Source organism: Petaurus breviceps, unplaced genomic scaffold (assembly GCF_028583685.1).
Source record: "Petaurus breviceps papuanus isolate PSGF00001 unplaced genomic scaffold, PetGlider_PUasm1.0 186, whole genome shotgun sequence".
Classification (NCBI taxonomy): Eukaryota; Metazoa; Chordata; class Mammalia; order Diprotodontia; family Petauridae; genus Petaurus; species Petaurus breviceps.
In genome coordinates this window covers 29,315,980-29,331,172 of record NW_027185798.1, presented here as the reverse complement: position 1 = coordinate 29,331,172, position 15,193 = coordinate 29,315,980, and the positions used below count along the sequence as shown (strand labels likewise).

The 15,193-nt window shown below is 42.2% G+C and overlaps 1 protein-coding gene across 1 annotated transcript in view; it reads right to left on the bottom strand.

Annotated features, from left to right (window-relative positions):
• Positions 1–1,455: 1,455 nt before the first annotated feature.
• LOC138162618 (protein Wfdc21-like) overlaps positions 1,456–15,193 on the bottom strand; it is a 387,573-nt gene continuing 373,835 nt past the window's right edge. The window contains exons 2-4 of the mRNA XM_069089964.1: positions 6,084–6,202; positions 3,698–3,799; positions 1,456–1,659 (exon numbers count right to left, since the gene is read on the bottom strand). Coding sequence (XP_068946065.1) covers positions 3,699–3,799; positions 6,084–6,177 — 195 coding nt within the window. The 5' untranslated portion in view covers positions 6,178–6,202 and the 3' untranslated portion in view covers positions 1,456–1,659; position 3,698. The remainder of the gene's footprint in view (positions 1,660–3,697; positions 3,800–6,083; positions 6,203–15,193) is intronic.

The following is a 15,193-nucleotide window of genomic DNA, read 5'->3' as shown; positions in this document are numbered from 1 at the left end:
GGGAGGATTTCCATTTCCTCATGCTTGTATGACAACAAACAAAACATGAAAACAGTAAACCTGTTTTCTAACAATAAACTCCATCATTGTGGGCAATCATATACAGCTCTGTTTGTTTAGAGTAAGACTTTGTGGGTACACTTAATCTGTGATCTTCCTAGATTACAATTCAGTATAAATTTGACTAACTGTCTGTGAATGGCAAAGTTATTGTGGTCAAGAAGTGATGATTGATGTGGTTTTTTTTATCCTTTGCAACCTAATCTATAAGACCTGAGTGGGTATATTTACCGAGGGGATGGGAAAAGGGGGCAGAGCTTGCAGGGAAGGAGGGGTGATGGTGGGGACTACATTTGTCAACTAGAATTTTGTTCGAGGTTGTTGATAATGCTACTTTGGGAGGGAATCCAATTTGTTTGGTGGACTTGTGGGAAGATTCTTGTAGAAAAACACCAAAGTCTGAAGGTGAAATAGACAGGAACCAAGTGGGACACAATCTGTCTGCCTACGTTGGTGTCATTAGATTCATGACAGTCAAGTTTGCCATGGGTCATTTGCTTCTGGAGCATTTCAGCAGAGTTTCAGGCCTCGGGGTTGCAGAGTCCAGACTCCAGTAGATCAGAGCATTTTAGGATTTCAGAGTTTTCCTGTGTTCCCCTTTACCAATGTATGAGTCCAGGAAAATCACTTAAAGCTTCCACAGTGTTTTCTAATCTCAATGAAGACAGATTATTGTGAGTTAGTCCCATAAGTAGCTAGAGAGAAGTTTTGGGGAGAGTGTGTATGTGTGTGTGTGAGAGAGAGACAGACAGACAGACAGACAGAGACAGAGAAATTTATGTGTGCGTGTGTGTGTGTGTGTGTGTGTGTGACAGAGACAGAGAAAAGGAGGGGAAGGTAAGAGAGAGAAAGGAAAAAAGAGGAAGGAGGAAGAAAAAGAAGGGAGATAGAGGAAGACAGAAACACACAAAGACAGAGACAGTGATACCAAGAGACAGAGAATGAACTAATGGAATCTGGAGTTGGGGCTGGAGATTGAATGGGATGTGTAATTTATACTATGTATAGTTAAAGATTCTACTTTTACGTTGTGTTTATTTAATGTAATGAAGTTGCTTGTTTAACTAAGTCTTCAGTCAGAAGATACTGACTGTCACAGTATGCTAGGAGGGGAAGAAGTATGTGTGGCTGTTAGGATGCAGACTTAGCCCAAGGACTGAGTAAATCATAATCTCACTAGATAAAATATGAACCCTGGAAAGCAACAATGAAAGGTGTACACCCTCAGTCATAGCCATGCTTCCAGGGTCTTGATTTCTAAATGGGACCAGGCACCAGTCACAGTGTCTCTTACTTGTTTTTTGTTTACTTTTGTTTTTGTGGCAAAGTTTAAGGGTCATTAGTCTGAACTAGGGAATAATACCAAACCTCTAAGGAAAAACTATGTGGCCACAGTTCTTGCAATGCTAGTGGTTTATTAAGAAGAAAAGGGCTTCTGAGAAGCTCTGCCTCCCCTTCCTCGTCTCCTCCTATTCACCCCCTCCTCCCCACCCACCATAAACTTCCAACATCTATCCAATTTTCTTTGGCAAGAACTTCAGCAAGGTATGGACAACTCCCAGCACACTTTTCTCCAGTAGGTTCTTCTCTAAGGATAGTCTGGTAAATAAAAAAACAAAACCAAAATTCCAAAATTAAAGCCAAGATCTTGCACAGTGAGTGAGCCTACAGCTGCCCTGGCCTGTCTCAATTCTTTCCACTGTCCTCAGCTACCATATTGACAGAAGTGTGTGACACAAGTACTGGGGGAACCTTGGTTTTCCTTGCCCAGAACAACTTCAAGTGTTCCCTGGGGCCTCCCTGGCCCGTGTGCACCACAAAGGAGAGTCCCACCTCTCTATGGATGACTATTTTTTGCCCCAATTAGCCCCTTTCTACAGTGCTCTGTGTCATAGATGCCCAAGGAAGCCAGCTGGGAGTGAAAGCCTGGTATGAGAGTAGCCCACACTCCCACATCCCAGCTTCTTAAATCGTTTACTTTCTTCAATGATCAGTTATCATCATGAAGGTCTGGGCATTATACAAACCCCAAGTGAAAGATACAATACCTGTTCTCAGTGTGCTAATAAACTTAGTATGTATTAAAGCAGATAAATACCTCTAGAGCAAAGCAAAGAGAGATAATAAAACAATACCTAGTATTTAAATAGCCCTTTAAGATTTGCAAAGCATTCTACAAATATGAATACCCTATGAGGCTGCTACTGATGAGGGACGGAATCCCAACAGGTTCAGCAGGAACTCTGACCTTATCTAAGACCAGAAAATCTGCAATAGCGTCAGGAAAGAATTCAAGGTCTCAGGCTTAATTGGAGTGAGAGTTGTAGAAGTTTCTTGTTACGCTTCTATGAGAAGCGGGCAAGAGTCCTTTAGGGGACCTGCAAGCGAGAGGGGTCCATGCTTTTACCTTTAAAGGGTAGGGCTGCCATTGTCAGGGCTGACCAGACGGGAGGGGTCTCAGAGCTGACCAAGAGGAGCATGTGAATAGATGGTTTAGATAAGATTTGGGCCAAGCCGAAGGAGACAAAAGGCAAGGATAAAGGAGGGTGTGGGCCAGGCCCAGAAGAAATGAAGAGATTAAGAACAAAGGGGTCACAGGGTGTTGCCTAGGGATAGGGAGAAGGGGCAGAGCTCAAGGGTGGGAACGGACAAATTGCAGTTACAACTTCACAGACTGGTTTTACAAGTTGGTTTCACAAATTGATGATCTAGACCCCAGGTACCCCATCACTACCACAAGTATTATTTTCCCATTTTGCAGATGAAGAAACTAGGGTTTGGTGAGGATAACTAGGCAGACCAGGGTCACAAAGCTAGTTAAGGGACTAGCCTCAGTGTCAGAGTCAGGATTCATGTTTGGTAAGATCATGGAATTAATCCTTTAGGAACCCTGGTTCAAATCATTGAACCATTCATCTAGAATTGAAAGGGACCCCAAAGGCTATCTAGTCTATAAAACCCCAGACCTAGAGCTGGAAGAGACCTCCTCGTTTTACAGATGAGGAATGTGACCCCAGTGGAGGGCACACAGGCAGAAAGCATCAGAGACAGTATTTGAACCCAGATTCTCTGAGTCCAGAGCCAATGATCATTTTGCTATGTGACATTGCCGCCTCCTTGGCTCTGGCTCTTACTAGCTATGAAACACTGAACAAATCCCTTCCTGTTTCTGGGCTTGTTTCCTTATCTAGAAAACATCTATCAATCTCTAGAGAGATTGATTCAATGACCTCAAAGCTCTTCCCATATCTAAGGAAGTGCTTGGATGAAAGTGCATTATAATAAAATACTTCCTAAGTGAGAATGAAAGCAGCACTTTGGCCATTTGATATTGTTAAAGAAAAAATTACTGTTTTTCTATGGTTGTATTCCCTGATCACTCAAAAGGGGAAGATAGGAGAAAAATGAAACCTTAGAGAAATCCAACTTTCCCTTTGGGCAGTGGAGGGGGAGGGTCAGAGTGTGATGAGGAGACCCTCCCTCCTCCTCCCCCCCCCAAGAAGGAACAGATTCACAGAGATACAGATAGGGTTTTGTTCCTTGATGGTTAACCTGACTGTTCAGGAAAACCTGTTGAGTCAATGGAATGAATGGGGCGGGGCAAGCAGAGAGGTGGGGCGGGAAATAGTCCTCTTACCTCAATAAATTTTGTCTACACATTGGTGGCCACATCCATTGCTGATACACTCTTCATGTTCTTCACAGTCCCAGTCTCCATCACAGAGCTCCAAACAGCTACCTAACATTGGAAAATAGCCAAAGAGAGAAAAGTAGCCACATTGTAGGTAACTGCAGGCTATACATAAGGATCCCTAAAGGTGGCATATTGACTTAGAAAACCACATGCCAGTATTATCTATGTCCTGTTGTGTTTTTGTTTTGTTAAATATTTCCCAGTGATATTTTAGTCTGGCTCCTGGTGGCATTGCTGCCCCTGGCCCAGTGTGTTAAATAACTATCAGGAGGAAAGGAAACAAGATGATAGAGAGAAGAAAAAAAAACATCACTTCTGGAATCAGAGGGCCTGGATGATCTTGGTCAAGACAACCTCTCTAGGCCCCAGTTTCCTTATTTGTAAAGGAATGGGTTGGCTGGGGAATTGTTAAACAAATCATGGCACATGGATGTAAGCAAATTCTCAAGCTGTAAGAAATGACCAATATAAAACAGGATTCAGAGAAGCCTGGGAAGACTTATATGAATCAATGGAATATAAAGAAAGTAGAACTAGGGAACAAGGTACACAATTACCACAATGTAAGAGAAAGAGAGAGAAATTTAATATTGTATCATTATAATGACCAAATTTGGTCCTGGAAAAAATGAGAAAATGTTCTTCCCTCTCTATGGCAGAGGCTGGGAGGGAGAGAAGGCATGCAAGTCTGGGACATGTTTTGACATGGTGAGTGTATTACATGATTTTGCTGAACTGATTTTCCTGTCCTCCTTTTAAATCTTTGTTACAAGGGATGCCTCCCTGAATGAGGGAGGGATGGATTGGGAAATAAGTATGATGTAAAAACAAAATCCATCAATACAAATAAGATTTTTTTAAATGGAGGTACACTCCAGCTCCAAATCTGTGATACATCATTCTAAAACCATATAAAATGTTCAATCTTCCTCTGTATTTGCTGGTTTCAAGTCTTTGATCAAAGTTGTTGATGAATAACAAAGATGTTGTTATATGGTGATGGTGGTGGTGGTAGTGGAGGTGGTGTGTGTGTGTGTAACACAGTTGGAAATTCTGTAGTTTGGGAAATGGGCCAAAACTGGAGATATAAACTAGAGAAACATGTATGTAAAGGTGATCCTTGAAGCCACAAGAAAGGATAGTATCATAGAAGGAGAGCTTGTAGAAAAGGAGCAGCCAAAAGGCCAAGGACAGAAACGTGGGGAGTGTCTATATCATGGTGGGGAAGGGAAGATAGAAAATGAAGCTAGTGTCATTTTATGGAAGCCAAAGGAGAGGGTTTCAAAAAGAAAGTGGTTAGTGTTGTCAAATGTTGAAGAAAAGTCAAGGAGGATGAGGGCTTGGGGGGGAAAGTATTGAAATTTGGTGATTAGAGGTGTTATTGTTGACCTCTGAGAGAACAGTTTTAGGAAAATGATGGTAAGGCTCACTATTTGAGGTGGTAAGGAAGTAGATACAATGAGTAGACTATACTTTCTTTAAGTTTGGCAGTGAAATAAAGAGATAGGAAAGCAGATCCTATGTCTCTAGGGTTTTGTAGGAAGCTTTTGCTTACATATTTTCTCTAATTTAAGGGACACATGCAAACAGATGGAAAGGAAAAAGTTGGAGCTATGAGAGAAGGGATGATTGAGGGAAGAGGTGGGAGGGGATGAGGTTAAAGGCACAAAAAGAAAGGATCAAAACATCATCAGGCTAGAGCTGGAAGGGCCTTCAGGTTGTTTCCATGTATAAGAAAAATCACCAGCTTTTGAGTGGAGAAACTAAATTCAAATCTTGGTTCTACTTGTGTGACCTTGGGAAAGTCACATAAACTCTCTCGAGTCTTGATTTCTCCAATCTAAAAGGAAAGCTGGATTAAAACAGGAAATCTTTACCTTTTCTTGTGCTGTGGACTCCTTAGGTAGTCTGAGGAAATCTATAGACGCCTTCTCAGAAGGAATAAAATTTTCAAGCTATTAGAAAAACCAATTCATGGACCCCATTAGATAATTGATAAGACTCCATCCAGATTTAGAGTTTGTAATCTTTAGGAAAAAGTCAGGATACTTTTCTTGAGATAGCTCAAAAGGAAACCATAAAGGGTGAAGATCTAGGAAAAGTTTGATGTGGAAAGGAGGGTGTTGGGGTCGGAGGTGGGGAACCTGTGACCTCCAGGTTATATGTGGCCCTCTGGGTCCTCAAGTGTGGCCCTTTGACTGAATCCAAACTTCACAGAACAAATCCCTGGTGTCTCCATGTGTAAGATGTCTTAGGATTCCCTGTCTTAGGCTTCCATTTTCCTTCTTTCTGGTTGCCTTCTTTAAAGAAATCATATTTCCTGACTTACCAAGGAGTGAATTTTCCTTGACTCTAGCTTCTAGCTGATCCATGTTGAAGGTGATAAGTACCAGGAGGAAGAGGAGGCCACTTGACAACTTCATACTGAATGCCAAAGCCTTCAGACACAGAAAAGTCGGGGCGTAGCTGGTATTTATATCTTCTTGCTGATTCATAAAAAGGCAGGTGCAGGGCAGGGCATAGGTACCTGAGAGGATGGGCCCTGCCAATAAGCTGACATTTCTGGAAAGTATGATTCATGTTGCCAGATCCATGTGTAAATACTGTGTGATGAAAGCAAGCTCTTTGAGCCAAGAAGGACAGCCAAAAGAAAGAAAGAAAAAAAAGAAAAGAAAAAGGAAGCCAGGGTATGGCAGAACAAAGACAAATTACTGAGTGTTCCTTTTTCTTTCTCACTCTTCTGACAGAAACTCATCTAAATAGGAAATTACAGCCCAGGCTAAAGGTTTAACATAAGTTGGAGAGTAGGTCAGTGATCTAGATTTGGGCAGTCCCACCGGCCCCCAAATATCTTCTATAAGGCCTGAAATTCCTTACTTTTCTACATTATTTGAAATTCCACCAGTAAGAGATTTTTCTTGCATTAATCCATTTTGATCCAGCCCAATCCAATGAGCATGTATTCAGCACCTGCCCAGGTCAAGGCTTCAGGGATACAAGAAAAACAAACAAAATCAGCCCCTGCCCTTGAGGGGATTACATTCTATAAATAAGCAGATAAATCTATGCATGGGAATTTTAGGAGGGAAAGAGGGCTAACTGGGAGTGGAGAGTAGGGGATGAATCTGGAAATCCCATAAGCTAAGCCTTGAAGGAGGCTAAGGATTCTAATCAATGGAAATGAAGGTCTGAATTCTAGGCATAAGGGAAACAGACCTCCTATTTTAATATGTAAATACCTCTGGAAGATTGAGAGGTATCTCTCCTCTGTATGATTTGTCATATGTTACAGAAGCAAGAAACCTTGATTTGAAGTTGAAAGCACTTGGGTTCAAATTCCACCTCTGCCACCAATTCATGACTTGGGCAAGTCACTTCCCCCACTTTGCACATCATCTTCCTCTTCTGTGAAATGAAGGAGTTGGACTAGACATATCTAAGGTATAACTCGTCATTCCCTCCCTTTTGTAAACAATGCTGAAAACCCATCAGAGATGCCAAGGGCCAGAGGACCACCTAGAATGAGACTCAATACAGGTCTCTCCTCCCTACTGAGAACACCACCTGGATTGAGGCTTCATACTTGCTATTACTTGTCCTCTCCCTCCTAGAAACCAAAGTCATTCCTGTGGTCAGTCACTTTAATATTTCATTCTGCTACTCTAGAACCCCTTGTGCCCTGACCTTCTTCTACCTTCCCTGACCTATGACACTTCCCTGAGAATCTCCACCATCTAATTTATTTGCTTCTTCTCCAGGATCCTAGACTTATGTTAGTCTCCACCATCATGGGACCCTGGAGTATGCTATGGTTGGCAAATTTTCATTTCCTTGTGCATAAGAACTCCAATTATAATCTAATTCATTTCCAATGAATTGTGCTCTGATGCTATTCCATTACATAAAAATATAAATTTATTAGCCAAATATAATGTTTCGACTATAGTTATAATGATCATAAGGTGGCAGTTTAGCTGTTGTGATCTTGAATTTCCTAATGCTTGCGATTCAAGGTCACTGCTTTTCTCCTCCTCAAGAGACAGTGAAAAGCATCCTAGATTTGGAGTCAGTGACCTTGGGGTCAAAGTGTGCCTCTGCAACTTAATACCTGTTGGACTTAAAGTGAATCTTAACTTCTTTGGACTTTTTCTTCATTTGCAAAATATGGGGAGTTGGGTTAGGTGGCCTCTGAGGTCCCTTTCAGCTCTAAATGCCCCTCTCTTAATCTCTTCCTTACCAACTGTGCCCATCCTTCCATTCCTTCCTCCAACTCACTTCAGCATCTAGGACCATTGTTCTCTTGAACAAACTCTCATCCTAGATCTCTTCCTTTTGGACTCTTTCCATTTTCTTGAATTCATAGAAAACTGGTTCTCACAAGAGCTGCTTTATCCCTGACCTTACTTTCCACTTGCAAGTTGTTCCTTCTTTCATGTCCTACCCATTCTACTGGGCCAAGAAGAGTCAATATACTTTTGGTTCCTCATTGCCATTTCCAGACCCTACCTATCCTCTGAAATACATTGCATCCATCTTTAAAACTCTGTCTAGATGCTTGTTTCTATGACCTCTATAGGTCACTCATCGTTTTTCAGAGTTCTTTACCTGGCTTACAACTTTTATTTTCACCCTAACCCCCAGAGTTGAGAATTTACACATACCTTCTCCTCTCACTTGATCAACCTCCTCAATTCCTATAACCTATGATTTACTATATTTTGACTACCATAGGTATGATCATACTTTAAATCTCACCACCTCCCTGGTTGAAAACGTTGAAATTCCTCTCTCTGATTATAATCGCCTATCTTTTCATTCCTCCTTCTGCTTCACTTCTCTTAAACCTAGTTTTCATTCTCATCATGACTTCCAGTCTTTCTAGCCTTTCCTATTCACCCAGTCTAACACCTCTATTTTGTTCTATATTTTCTTTTTTTTTAAGTACTGATGCTGTGGTTGGCCAGTTCTTCCACCCTTGACCCATTTGTCTCTTTGCCCTACTTTCATGCCCAGCCTTTCTTCATCCCTGGGTCATAGGCACCATCCAGCCTCAACTGAAAGTCATTTGAAGACATCACATGGCTCTGCTGGCTACAATGATATTATCTAGCCTTGATGATCCTGCCAATGCAGCAAAGAATTGCTTTTAATCTTCCTTCCTTGGCCATCTCTTGGCTTCCTGGTGGCTCTACCAAAGTGTTTCTTCTTTAATGAAGCTCCCAAAGCTGGCCTTACAACTCTTCATCAGCAGGAACACATCCTTAGTGAGAAAACTGATCCCATATGTCCTGAGTTCCTTTGACATCTTGAACTGTTCTACTCTTTTGTTCTAGTAGCTGAGGAGGAGGTGGCCCTTCTATTGGCCAATATTTCTACCTGTGCCTTGGATCCTTTGCTGTTTGGAATCCTCTCATCTTCTGCAGCCTATTTTCTAGGTGCCTTTTCCACATGCCCACATGAGCCAATCTTTTGTCCCCTCAGGTTCCTCCATTTTATTGCCATCATTCTAGACAAGTCACCTATATTGTCTACTTTTATTTCATCACTATCCACTTACTTTGTGACCCCTTGTAGTCTGACTTTTCTCATCTCTGCTTTACTGCACCTGCTCCCTCAGAGGTTACCAACAATCTCTTAATTTTTTTAATTTGATGAATTTTTCTAAATCCTCATATTTTTTGCTATATATGCAGCTGTTGACCCTGTCAACAACTGGCACCACCAACCCCCTCATCAGAACAATTTCTCTTCCCTTGACTTTTGTGGCACTACTCTTTCTTGATGCTACTTGTCTGATTTTTGTTCAGTTTCCTTTATTGAATCATCATCTATCTTCTGCCTTCTAAGGGTAAGTGACCATTCCAAGACTTTTTTCTTTGGGCCCTCTTTCTGTACCCTATGTCTATGATTTCATCTGCTTCCATTGGTTCAAGTTAATAATAGTTGTATAGCACTCTAAGGTTTGCAAAGCACTTTGCATATGGCATCTCATTTGAGGCTCACAACAATCCCACGAGGTTGGTGCAGATATGCAGATAATTTCCAAGTCTCTGTGTCCAGTCATTATCTTTCTGTGGAACTTTCATGTCTGAGTTTCCTTCTGACATCTCTATGTGGATGTCCTGCCAGCACCTGAAAGCCAACATCGTCATTGCCAAACTGGAGCTCATCAACTTCCTTCTAAAGCTGTCCTCCTCTAAACTTCTCTATTTCTCCTGACATCATCATCCTTCCAGTCACTGAGGTTATAACTTCCCAAAAACCAGGTTTCTAACTTCAAGTTCATCTTTGATACTTTCCTCTCACTCACCGACCTTCCCAACCTTTCCATATCCAATCAGTTGCCAAGACTTGCTGATTCTATTTCTATAATACTTCCCTTCTGTCTCTTTCTCTCCACATACATTACTATTTTCCTAGTCCAGACCCTCATCACCTCTCAGGTAGACTCCTGTTATAGTTATCTAATTGGTCCCTCTTCTACCATTCTCTCTCCTCTCCAATCCAGCTTTGTAGCTGCTATGAGAATCTTCCTAAAACACGAGTCTGACCATTATCACATTCTAGATTTAAAAAAAGAGAGAGCCTCCAATAGCTCTCTGTTTCTCTCTGCTTCTCTAATTCTGTCTATCTCTCTGTCTGTCTCTCTCTGCCTCTCTCTGTCTGTCAGTCCGTCAGTCTCTCTGTCTCTGTTTCTCTCTGTCTCTCTGTCTCTCTCCGTCTCTCCCTCCTTCCCTCCCTCCGTCCCTCTCCATCTCTGTCTCTCTCTCCCTGATAAAATACAAAATCTTAACATTTTCAGCCTGGTATCAAAGATTCTCCATAATCTACCTTCAGCCTAACAAGTTTGTTCCATATTATTACCCCTCCAACACTCTACATTCCAACCAAGATGGACCGAGTAAACTTCCTCAAGCACAATTTTTTATCTCTGGCCATTGTAAGTCATCTCCCATGCCTGGCATACACTCTCTCCTCACCTCTGCTTTTCAGAATCCTTATCTTCCTTCAAGACAAGGCTCAAGTACCACCTCCTCTGTGAAGCCTTCCTAGATCCCCTCCATTTCTCTCTTTTTAAATTATATTGAATTATACTTTTCTGTGCACAGAGTGTATTCAGGATAATGTAAACTCCTTGAGTTTTGGTCTGTGTACCCCTAGCACCTGGTACAATGCTTCAAACATAGTAAATGCCAAATTTATCATTGTTGAATTGATAGTTACAGAGCCCCAGCAGAAGAATGTGTGTCCTGTTCCTGTTGGAATCCCCTTTTTATTTTCTATCTCATCCCCCATACCTTCTATTCCAAAAATCTTCTTTTACCTTTGCTCCATTTGTCTCCCTCAAGGTGGTCAGAGGAGCCTCCAACAAGACTGAGGCCATCTGCTGTGGGCTCCATCAGTTCCCCTCCTCCATTCTTTTGAATTTCTCATATTCATCAAACAGCTTTTCTTCCTTCATTCAAACCACAGAAGAGCCCTTTCTACCCTTTGTTACAATTTATCCTTCTGTACATTTCCCTGCACTTTCTTCCTCTTGATTCTTCTAGAATGTGACTCCTGTACTTGTTTTCTCTCTGGCGTATCATATTTTCTTCCCCTTCCTCCCTATTCTTTACCATTTGCCTACAAACATTCTCTGGTCTCCCCAGTGCTCAAAAATAATTGACTCTTTTAATCCAGTCACTCTCACATCTCTCTCCTTCCTTTTCCTGCTTAACTTCTTTAAAAAGCTATCTATCCCTCATCCTTCTTCTCCCTCCCTTCACATTCTATCCAACTTCTTGTGATCAGACATTTGCCCCATCATTCTAATGAAAGTGCTCTCTCAAAAATCATTAACGACCTCATGGATATCAACTACAATGATCCTTTTTTCATTCTTTTTGACCTCTGCAACCTTTATCATTGTTGATCATTCCTTCCTCCTGGATACAGTCTCCTCCCTTGGCTTTAGAGACACTACATGCTCTTTCCCATACCTCTCTAACACCTCCTTCATCTCCTTCACTAATTCTCATCATCTATCCTACTTCTTCTAACCTTTAGAAATTGCTTCAGGACCCTTAGGGGTTGTGGGTACTGTGCCGTTGCCATGTCCACTAAGAAGGTCCAGGCATGCCATTTGTAATTGGTTAAGGTGGCGCAGTGAATAGAGCACCAGGCCTGGAGTCAGGAAGACTTATCTTCCTGAGTTCAAAAGAGGCACTTAATAGTTGTATGACCATAGGCAAGTCCCTTAACCCTATTTGCCTCAGTTTCTTCATCTGTAAAATGAGCTAGAGAACCACTCCAATGTCTTTGCCAAGAAAACTACAAATGGGGTCACAAAGAATTGGACACAACTGAAATGTCTGAACCACAACAAGTCCGGGGAGAGGGAACCAGGCTCTTTTTTGATGATTTCATTTGTTGGCTCATGTGTAGGGCTTCTCCATACAAGTAGAATTTTAAAATGAAAAAGGTACTCAATATACAATATTAATCTCATATGGGACTGCTAATTTATTCCTACACTCACAAGAAAGACTAATCATAAGAAATACACAAGCGCTCATCAAAAGAACAGGATTGTATCACTTAACAGTTATATCCATTATTCCATTCTGTTGGGAGGCTAATGGTCAAACCTCATCAGACCACAAAGAGGTCTACCACAGTGCTGATTCTGTATTTCACATTTTACCTGGGTTCTGTAATGTCTAAGCTACTCCCAGTATACCTGCTCCGAAAACATCCAGACTTGGGTTGGTCCTCTCGTTGGTGGGAACCCTCTCCAGCGCAGAAGGCTTTCCTGTCTTCTCCTGTCACTACCATGATCAACCGTTCTTCTCATTGGGCACAGGAACTCTGGATCTGTCAAACTCACACAGTTACCTCCAAGCCTAACACGTCCATTTCAAGAATGCTGTTTGATCATCTTCAAGAAAGGACAGTGGAACACTCATTCAGGAGCCTGGATGCAAGTTCATCTAATTGAGTTCATATTCCCCGAGGGAGGCGGTGCCAAGGGCAGGGGGTATAATAAGGACAGCTGATTCTCTTACCTGTCTTCATGGGAGTCCAGAAATAGAGGACACTACTTACCACCCAGAAGAGTCAACACCAAACACCAAGACACAAACAGTTTCTTCTTTTAACTGGCACAGCCCTCCCTGATGCTGTCATAGTGCTAGGGCTAGTGGACCAAGGGACCACTTAGCATTTAACACATACTACTAAATCACAAATCTCTTTCATGATTGAGTAGCCGTAGCCAGAAGCAGTCTCCAAAGTACCCACATCGTCACTGGGACCAGGGATTGAAATTATGAACACAGTCCACAGGGGATAACCATAGGGAGATGACCCTTGGTACACTCTTAACATAAGCCTTCCTCAAGGCTATGAGTTTGATCTGCTTCTCTTGGCCTTCCTAGTCTTATGGCAACCTCATTCCTTCTTGTCTCTTCATCTATCATCTCTATATAGATGATGCCCTCATCTGTATCTCCAAGTCTAACCTGTTCTTGAATTTCAGACCTTCATTCTGAAGCTGCCTCCAGGATCCCTCAAGGATCTCAAACTGGACATGACCAAAATCAAAATGTTTACCATTCCCCCTGAGCCCAGTCATCCTTCTGAATTCACTAGTTCTCTCCAGGGAACCAGCATGTACACTGTCTCTTATGTCCCTAATTTTGGACTGTCTTTGGTGCTCCCCCCTTCCTTACTTCTTATATCCAATCAATTATCAAGTTCCGTCAGTTCCATCTCCTGATGTCTGTTCAATCTGTGCCCTCCTGTATGTTCCTGCTGACCTCATGTGAGTAAAGCCTCTTATTCTTCCTTGCCTTAGACTCCCACAATAACTTCCTAATAGACCTTTCTGCCTATGCTTACTCCCTTTTTAATATGCCCTTCACACTCCTTGCTCAGAATCATTTTTCTTGTTCATTGATCACATCAGAGATGGTTGTGTCATTCCCTGTGTGCCTCCAGAATTTCCCTGTCTAGCTTTTAAAGCCCTCCTCAATCCAAGCCACTTACTACCATATTCTAGTCTTCTAGATAGATATATCAATAGACAGATAGATAGTTAGACAGACAGACAGACAGGCAGACCTCATCATGTGCTTAAGCATTTTGCTTAGTGCTAGGGATGCAAAAAAAAAAGGGTGGGGGAGATAGTCCCTGCCCTCAAGGAGTTTACAATCTAATGGCGAAGACAACATGCCAACAAATATATACAAAGTACGCTATACACAGGATAAATTAAAAGAGAAAAGGCACTAGAATTAAGAAGGGTTGGGGAAGGATTCCTGTAGAAGGTGGGATTCTAGTTGGGACTTAAAGGAAGCCAGGGAGGTCAGTAGTTGAAACCAAGGAGGGAGAGTTCCAGGCATGGAAGACACCCAAGGAGAAAGTCCAGAGCTGAGAGATGGAAATATCTTGTTCAAATGTGCATTAAATGCTAGGCTCTAGGGATTCAAAGACAAAAAATAAAAGGACCGGGACCCCAAGGAGTTTATATTCTATCAGAAGAGACAGCATGGACAACATAGATGTGCCTAGAAGAGAGCTCTGGGTGAACCAGCCACATGTATTATCACCGGTCCTTGCTTTCCCCTCAGGGGAGATGATAAGGCACTGCAGGATGCTACAGGACAGTAGCAAGCCATTCTAGGCACACCTGAGAGCTACGTATGCAGGCATATACAAGATATGTGCAAAATACACGCAAAGTATTTGGAGGATGACAGAGCATAGCCCCTTGGGGGTGTATACGGAGGGGGCAGGGAATCTCCTGTAGATTAGAGAAAATCAGAGATTCTGAGAGGTGGAGGTGAGAAGCAGTGCTTTGAAGGCATGGGGGGAAAACCTGGACAGAGGTATGGAGAGAAGAGCTGGAAGGTCATGTGTAAGAAGCAACAGAAAGGAAGTTTGCCTGGAGCACAGAGTGCCCTGAGGGCAGGGATATCTGAATCCCGTTGCACTCTGCAAACAGTACAGAATTAGCATGTTTGTTGAGAATAACTAAATGATAGTCATTCCCTTTTTTTTTCTTTTTGGAAGGGAGAAGACAAGGCAGGGTTAAGTGACTTGCTCAAGGTCACACGGCTGGTAAGTGTTAAATATCTGAAGCTGGATTTGAACTCAGGTCCTCCTGACTCCAGAGCCACTGCTCTACTCCCTGTACCACTTAGCTGCCCCTGTAGTCATTCATTTTTTTTTTTATTTTGGATTGTTTTAATTAGGCCCCTTTGCTTTTATCCCAGTTGTTGGCTTGCTCTGAGGAAATAGGAGGGTTGGCTGACATTCAGAGCAAAGACAGAGGAAGAAGCAGTTGTCCTGCATGGGGTAGGATAGGTATGGATGAGCTATATAGCCTTTAATTAACCAGTGGGTAGTGAGAGGCTAGGGCAGCTGGGTGGCACAGTGGATAGAATGCCCAGCATG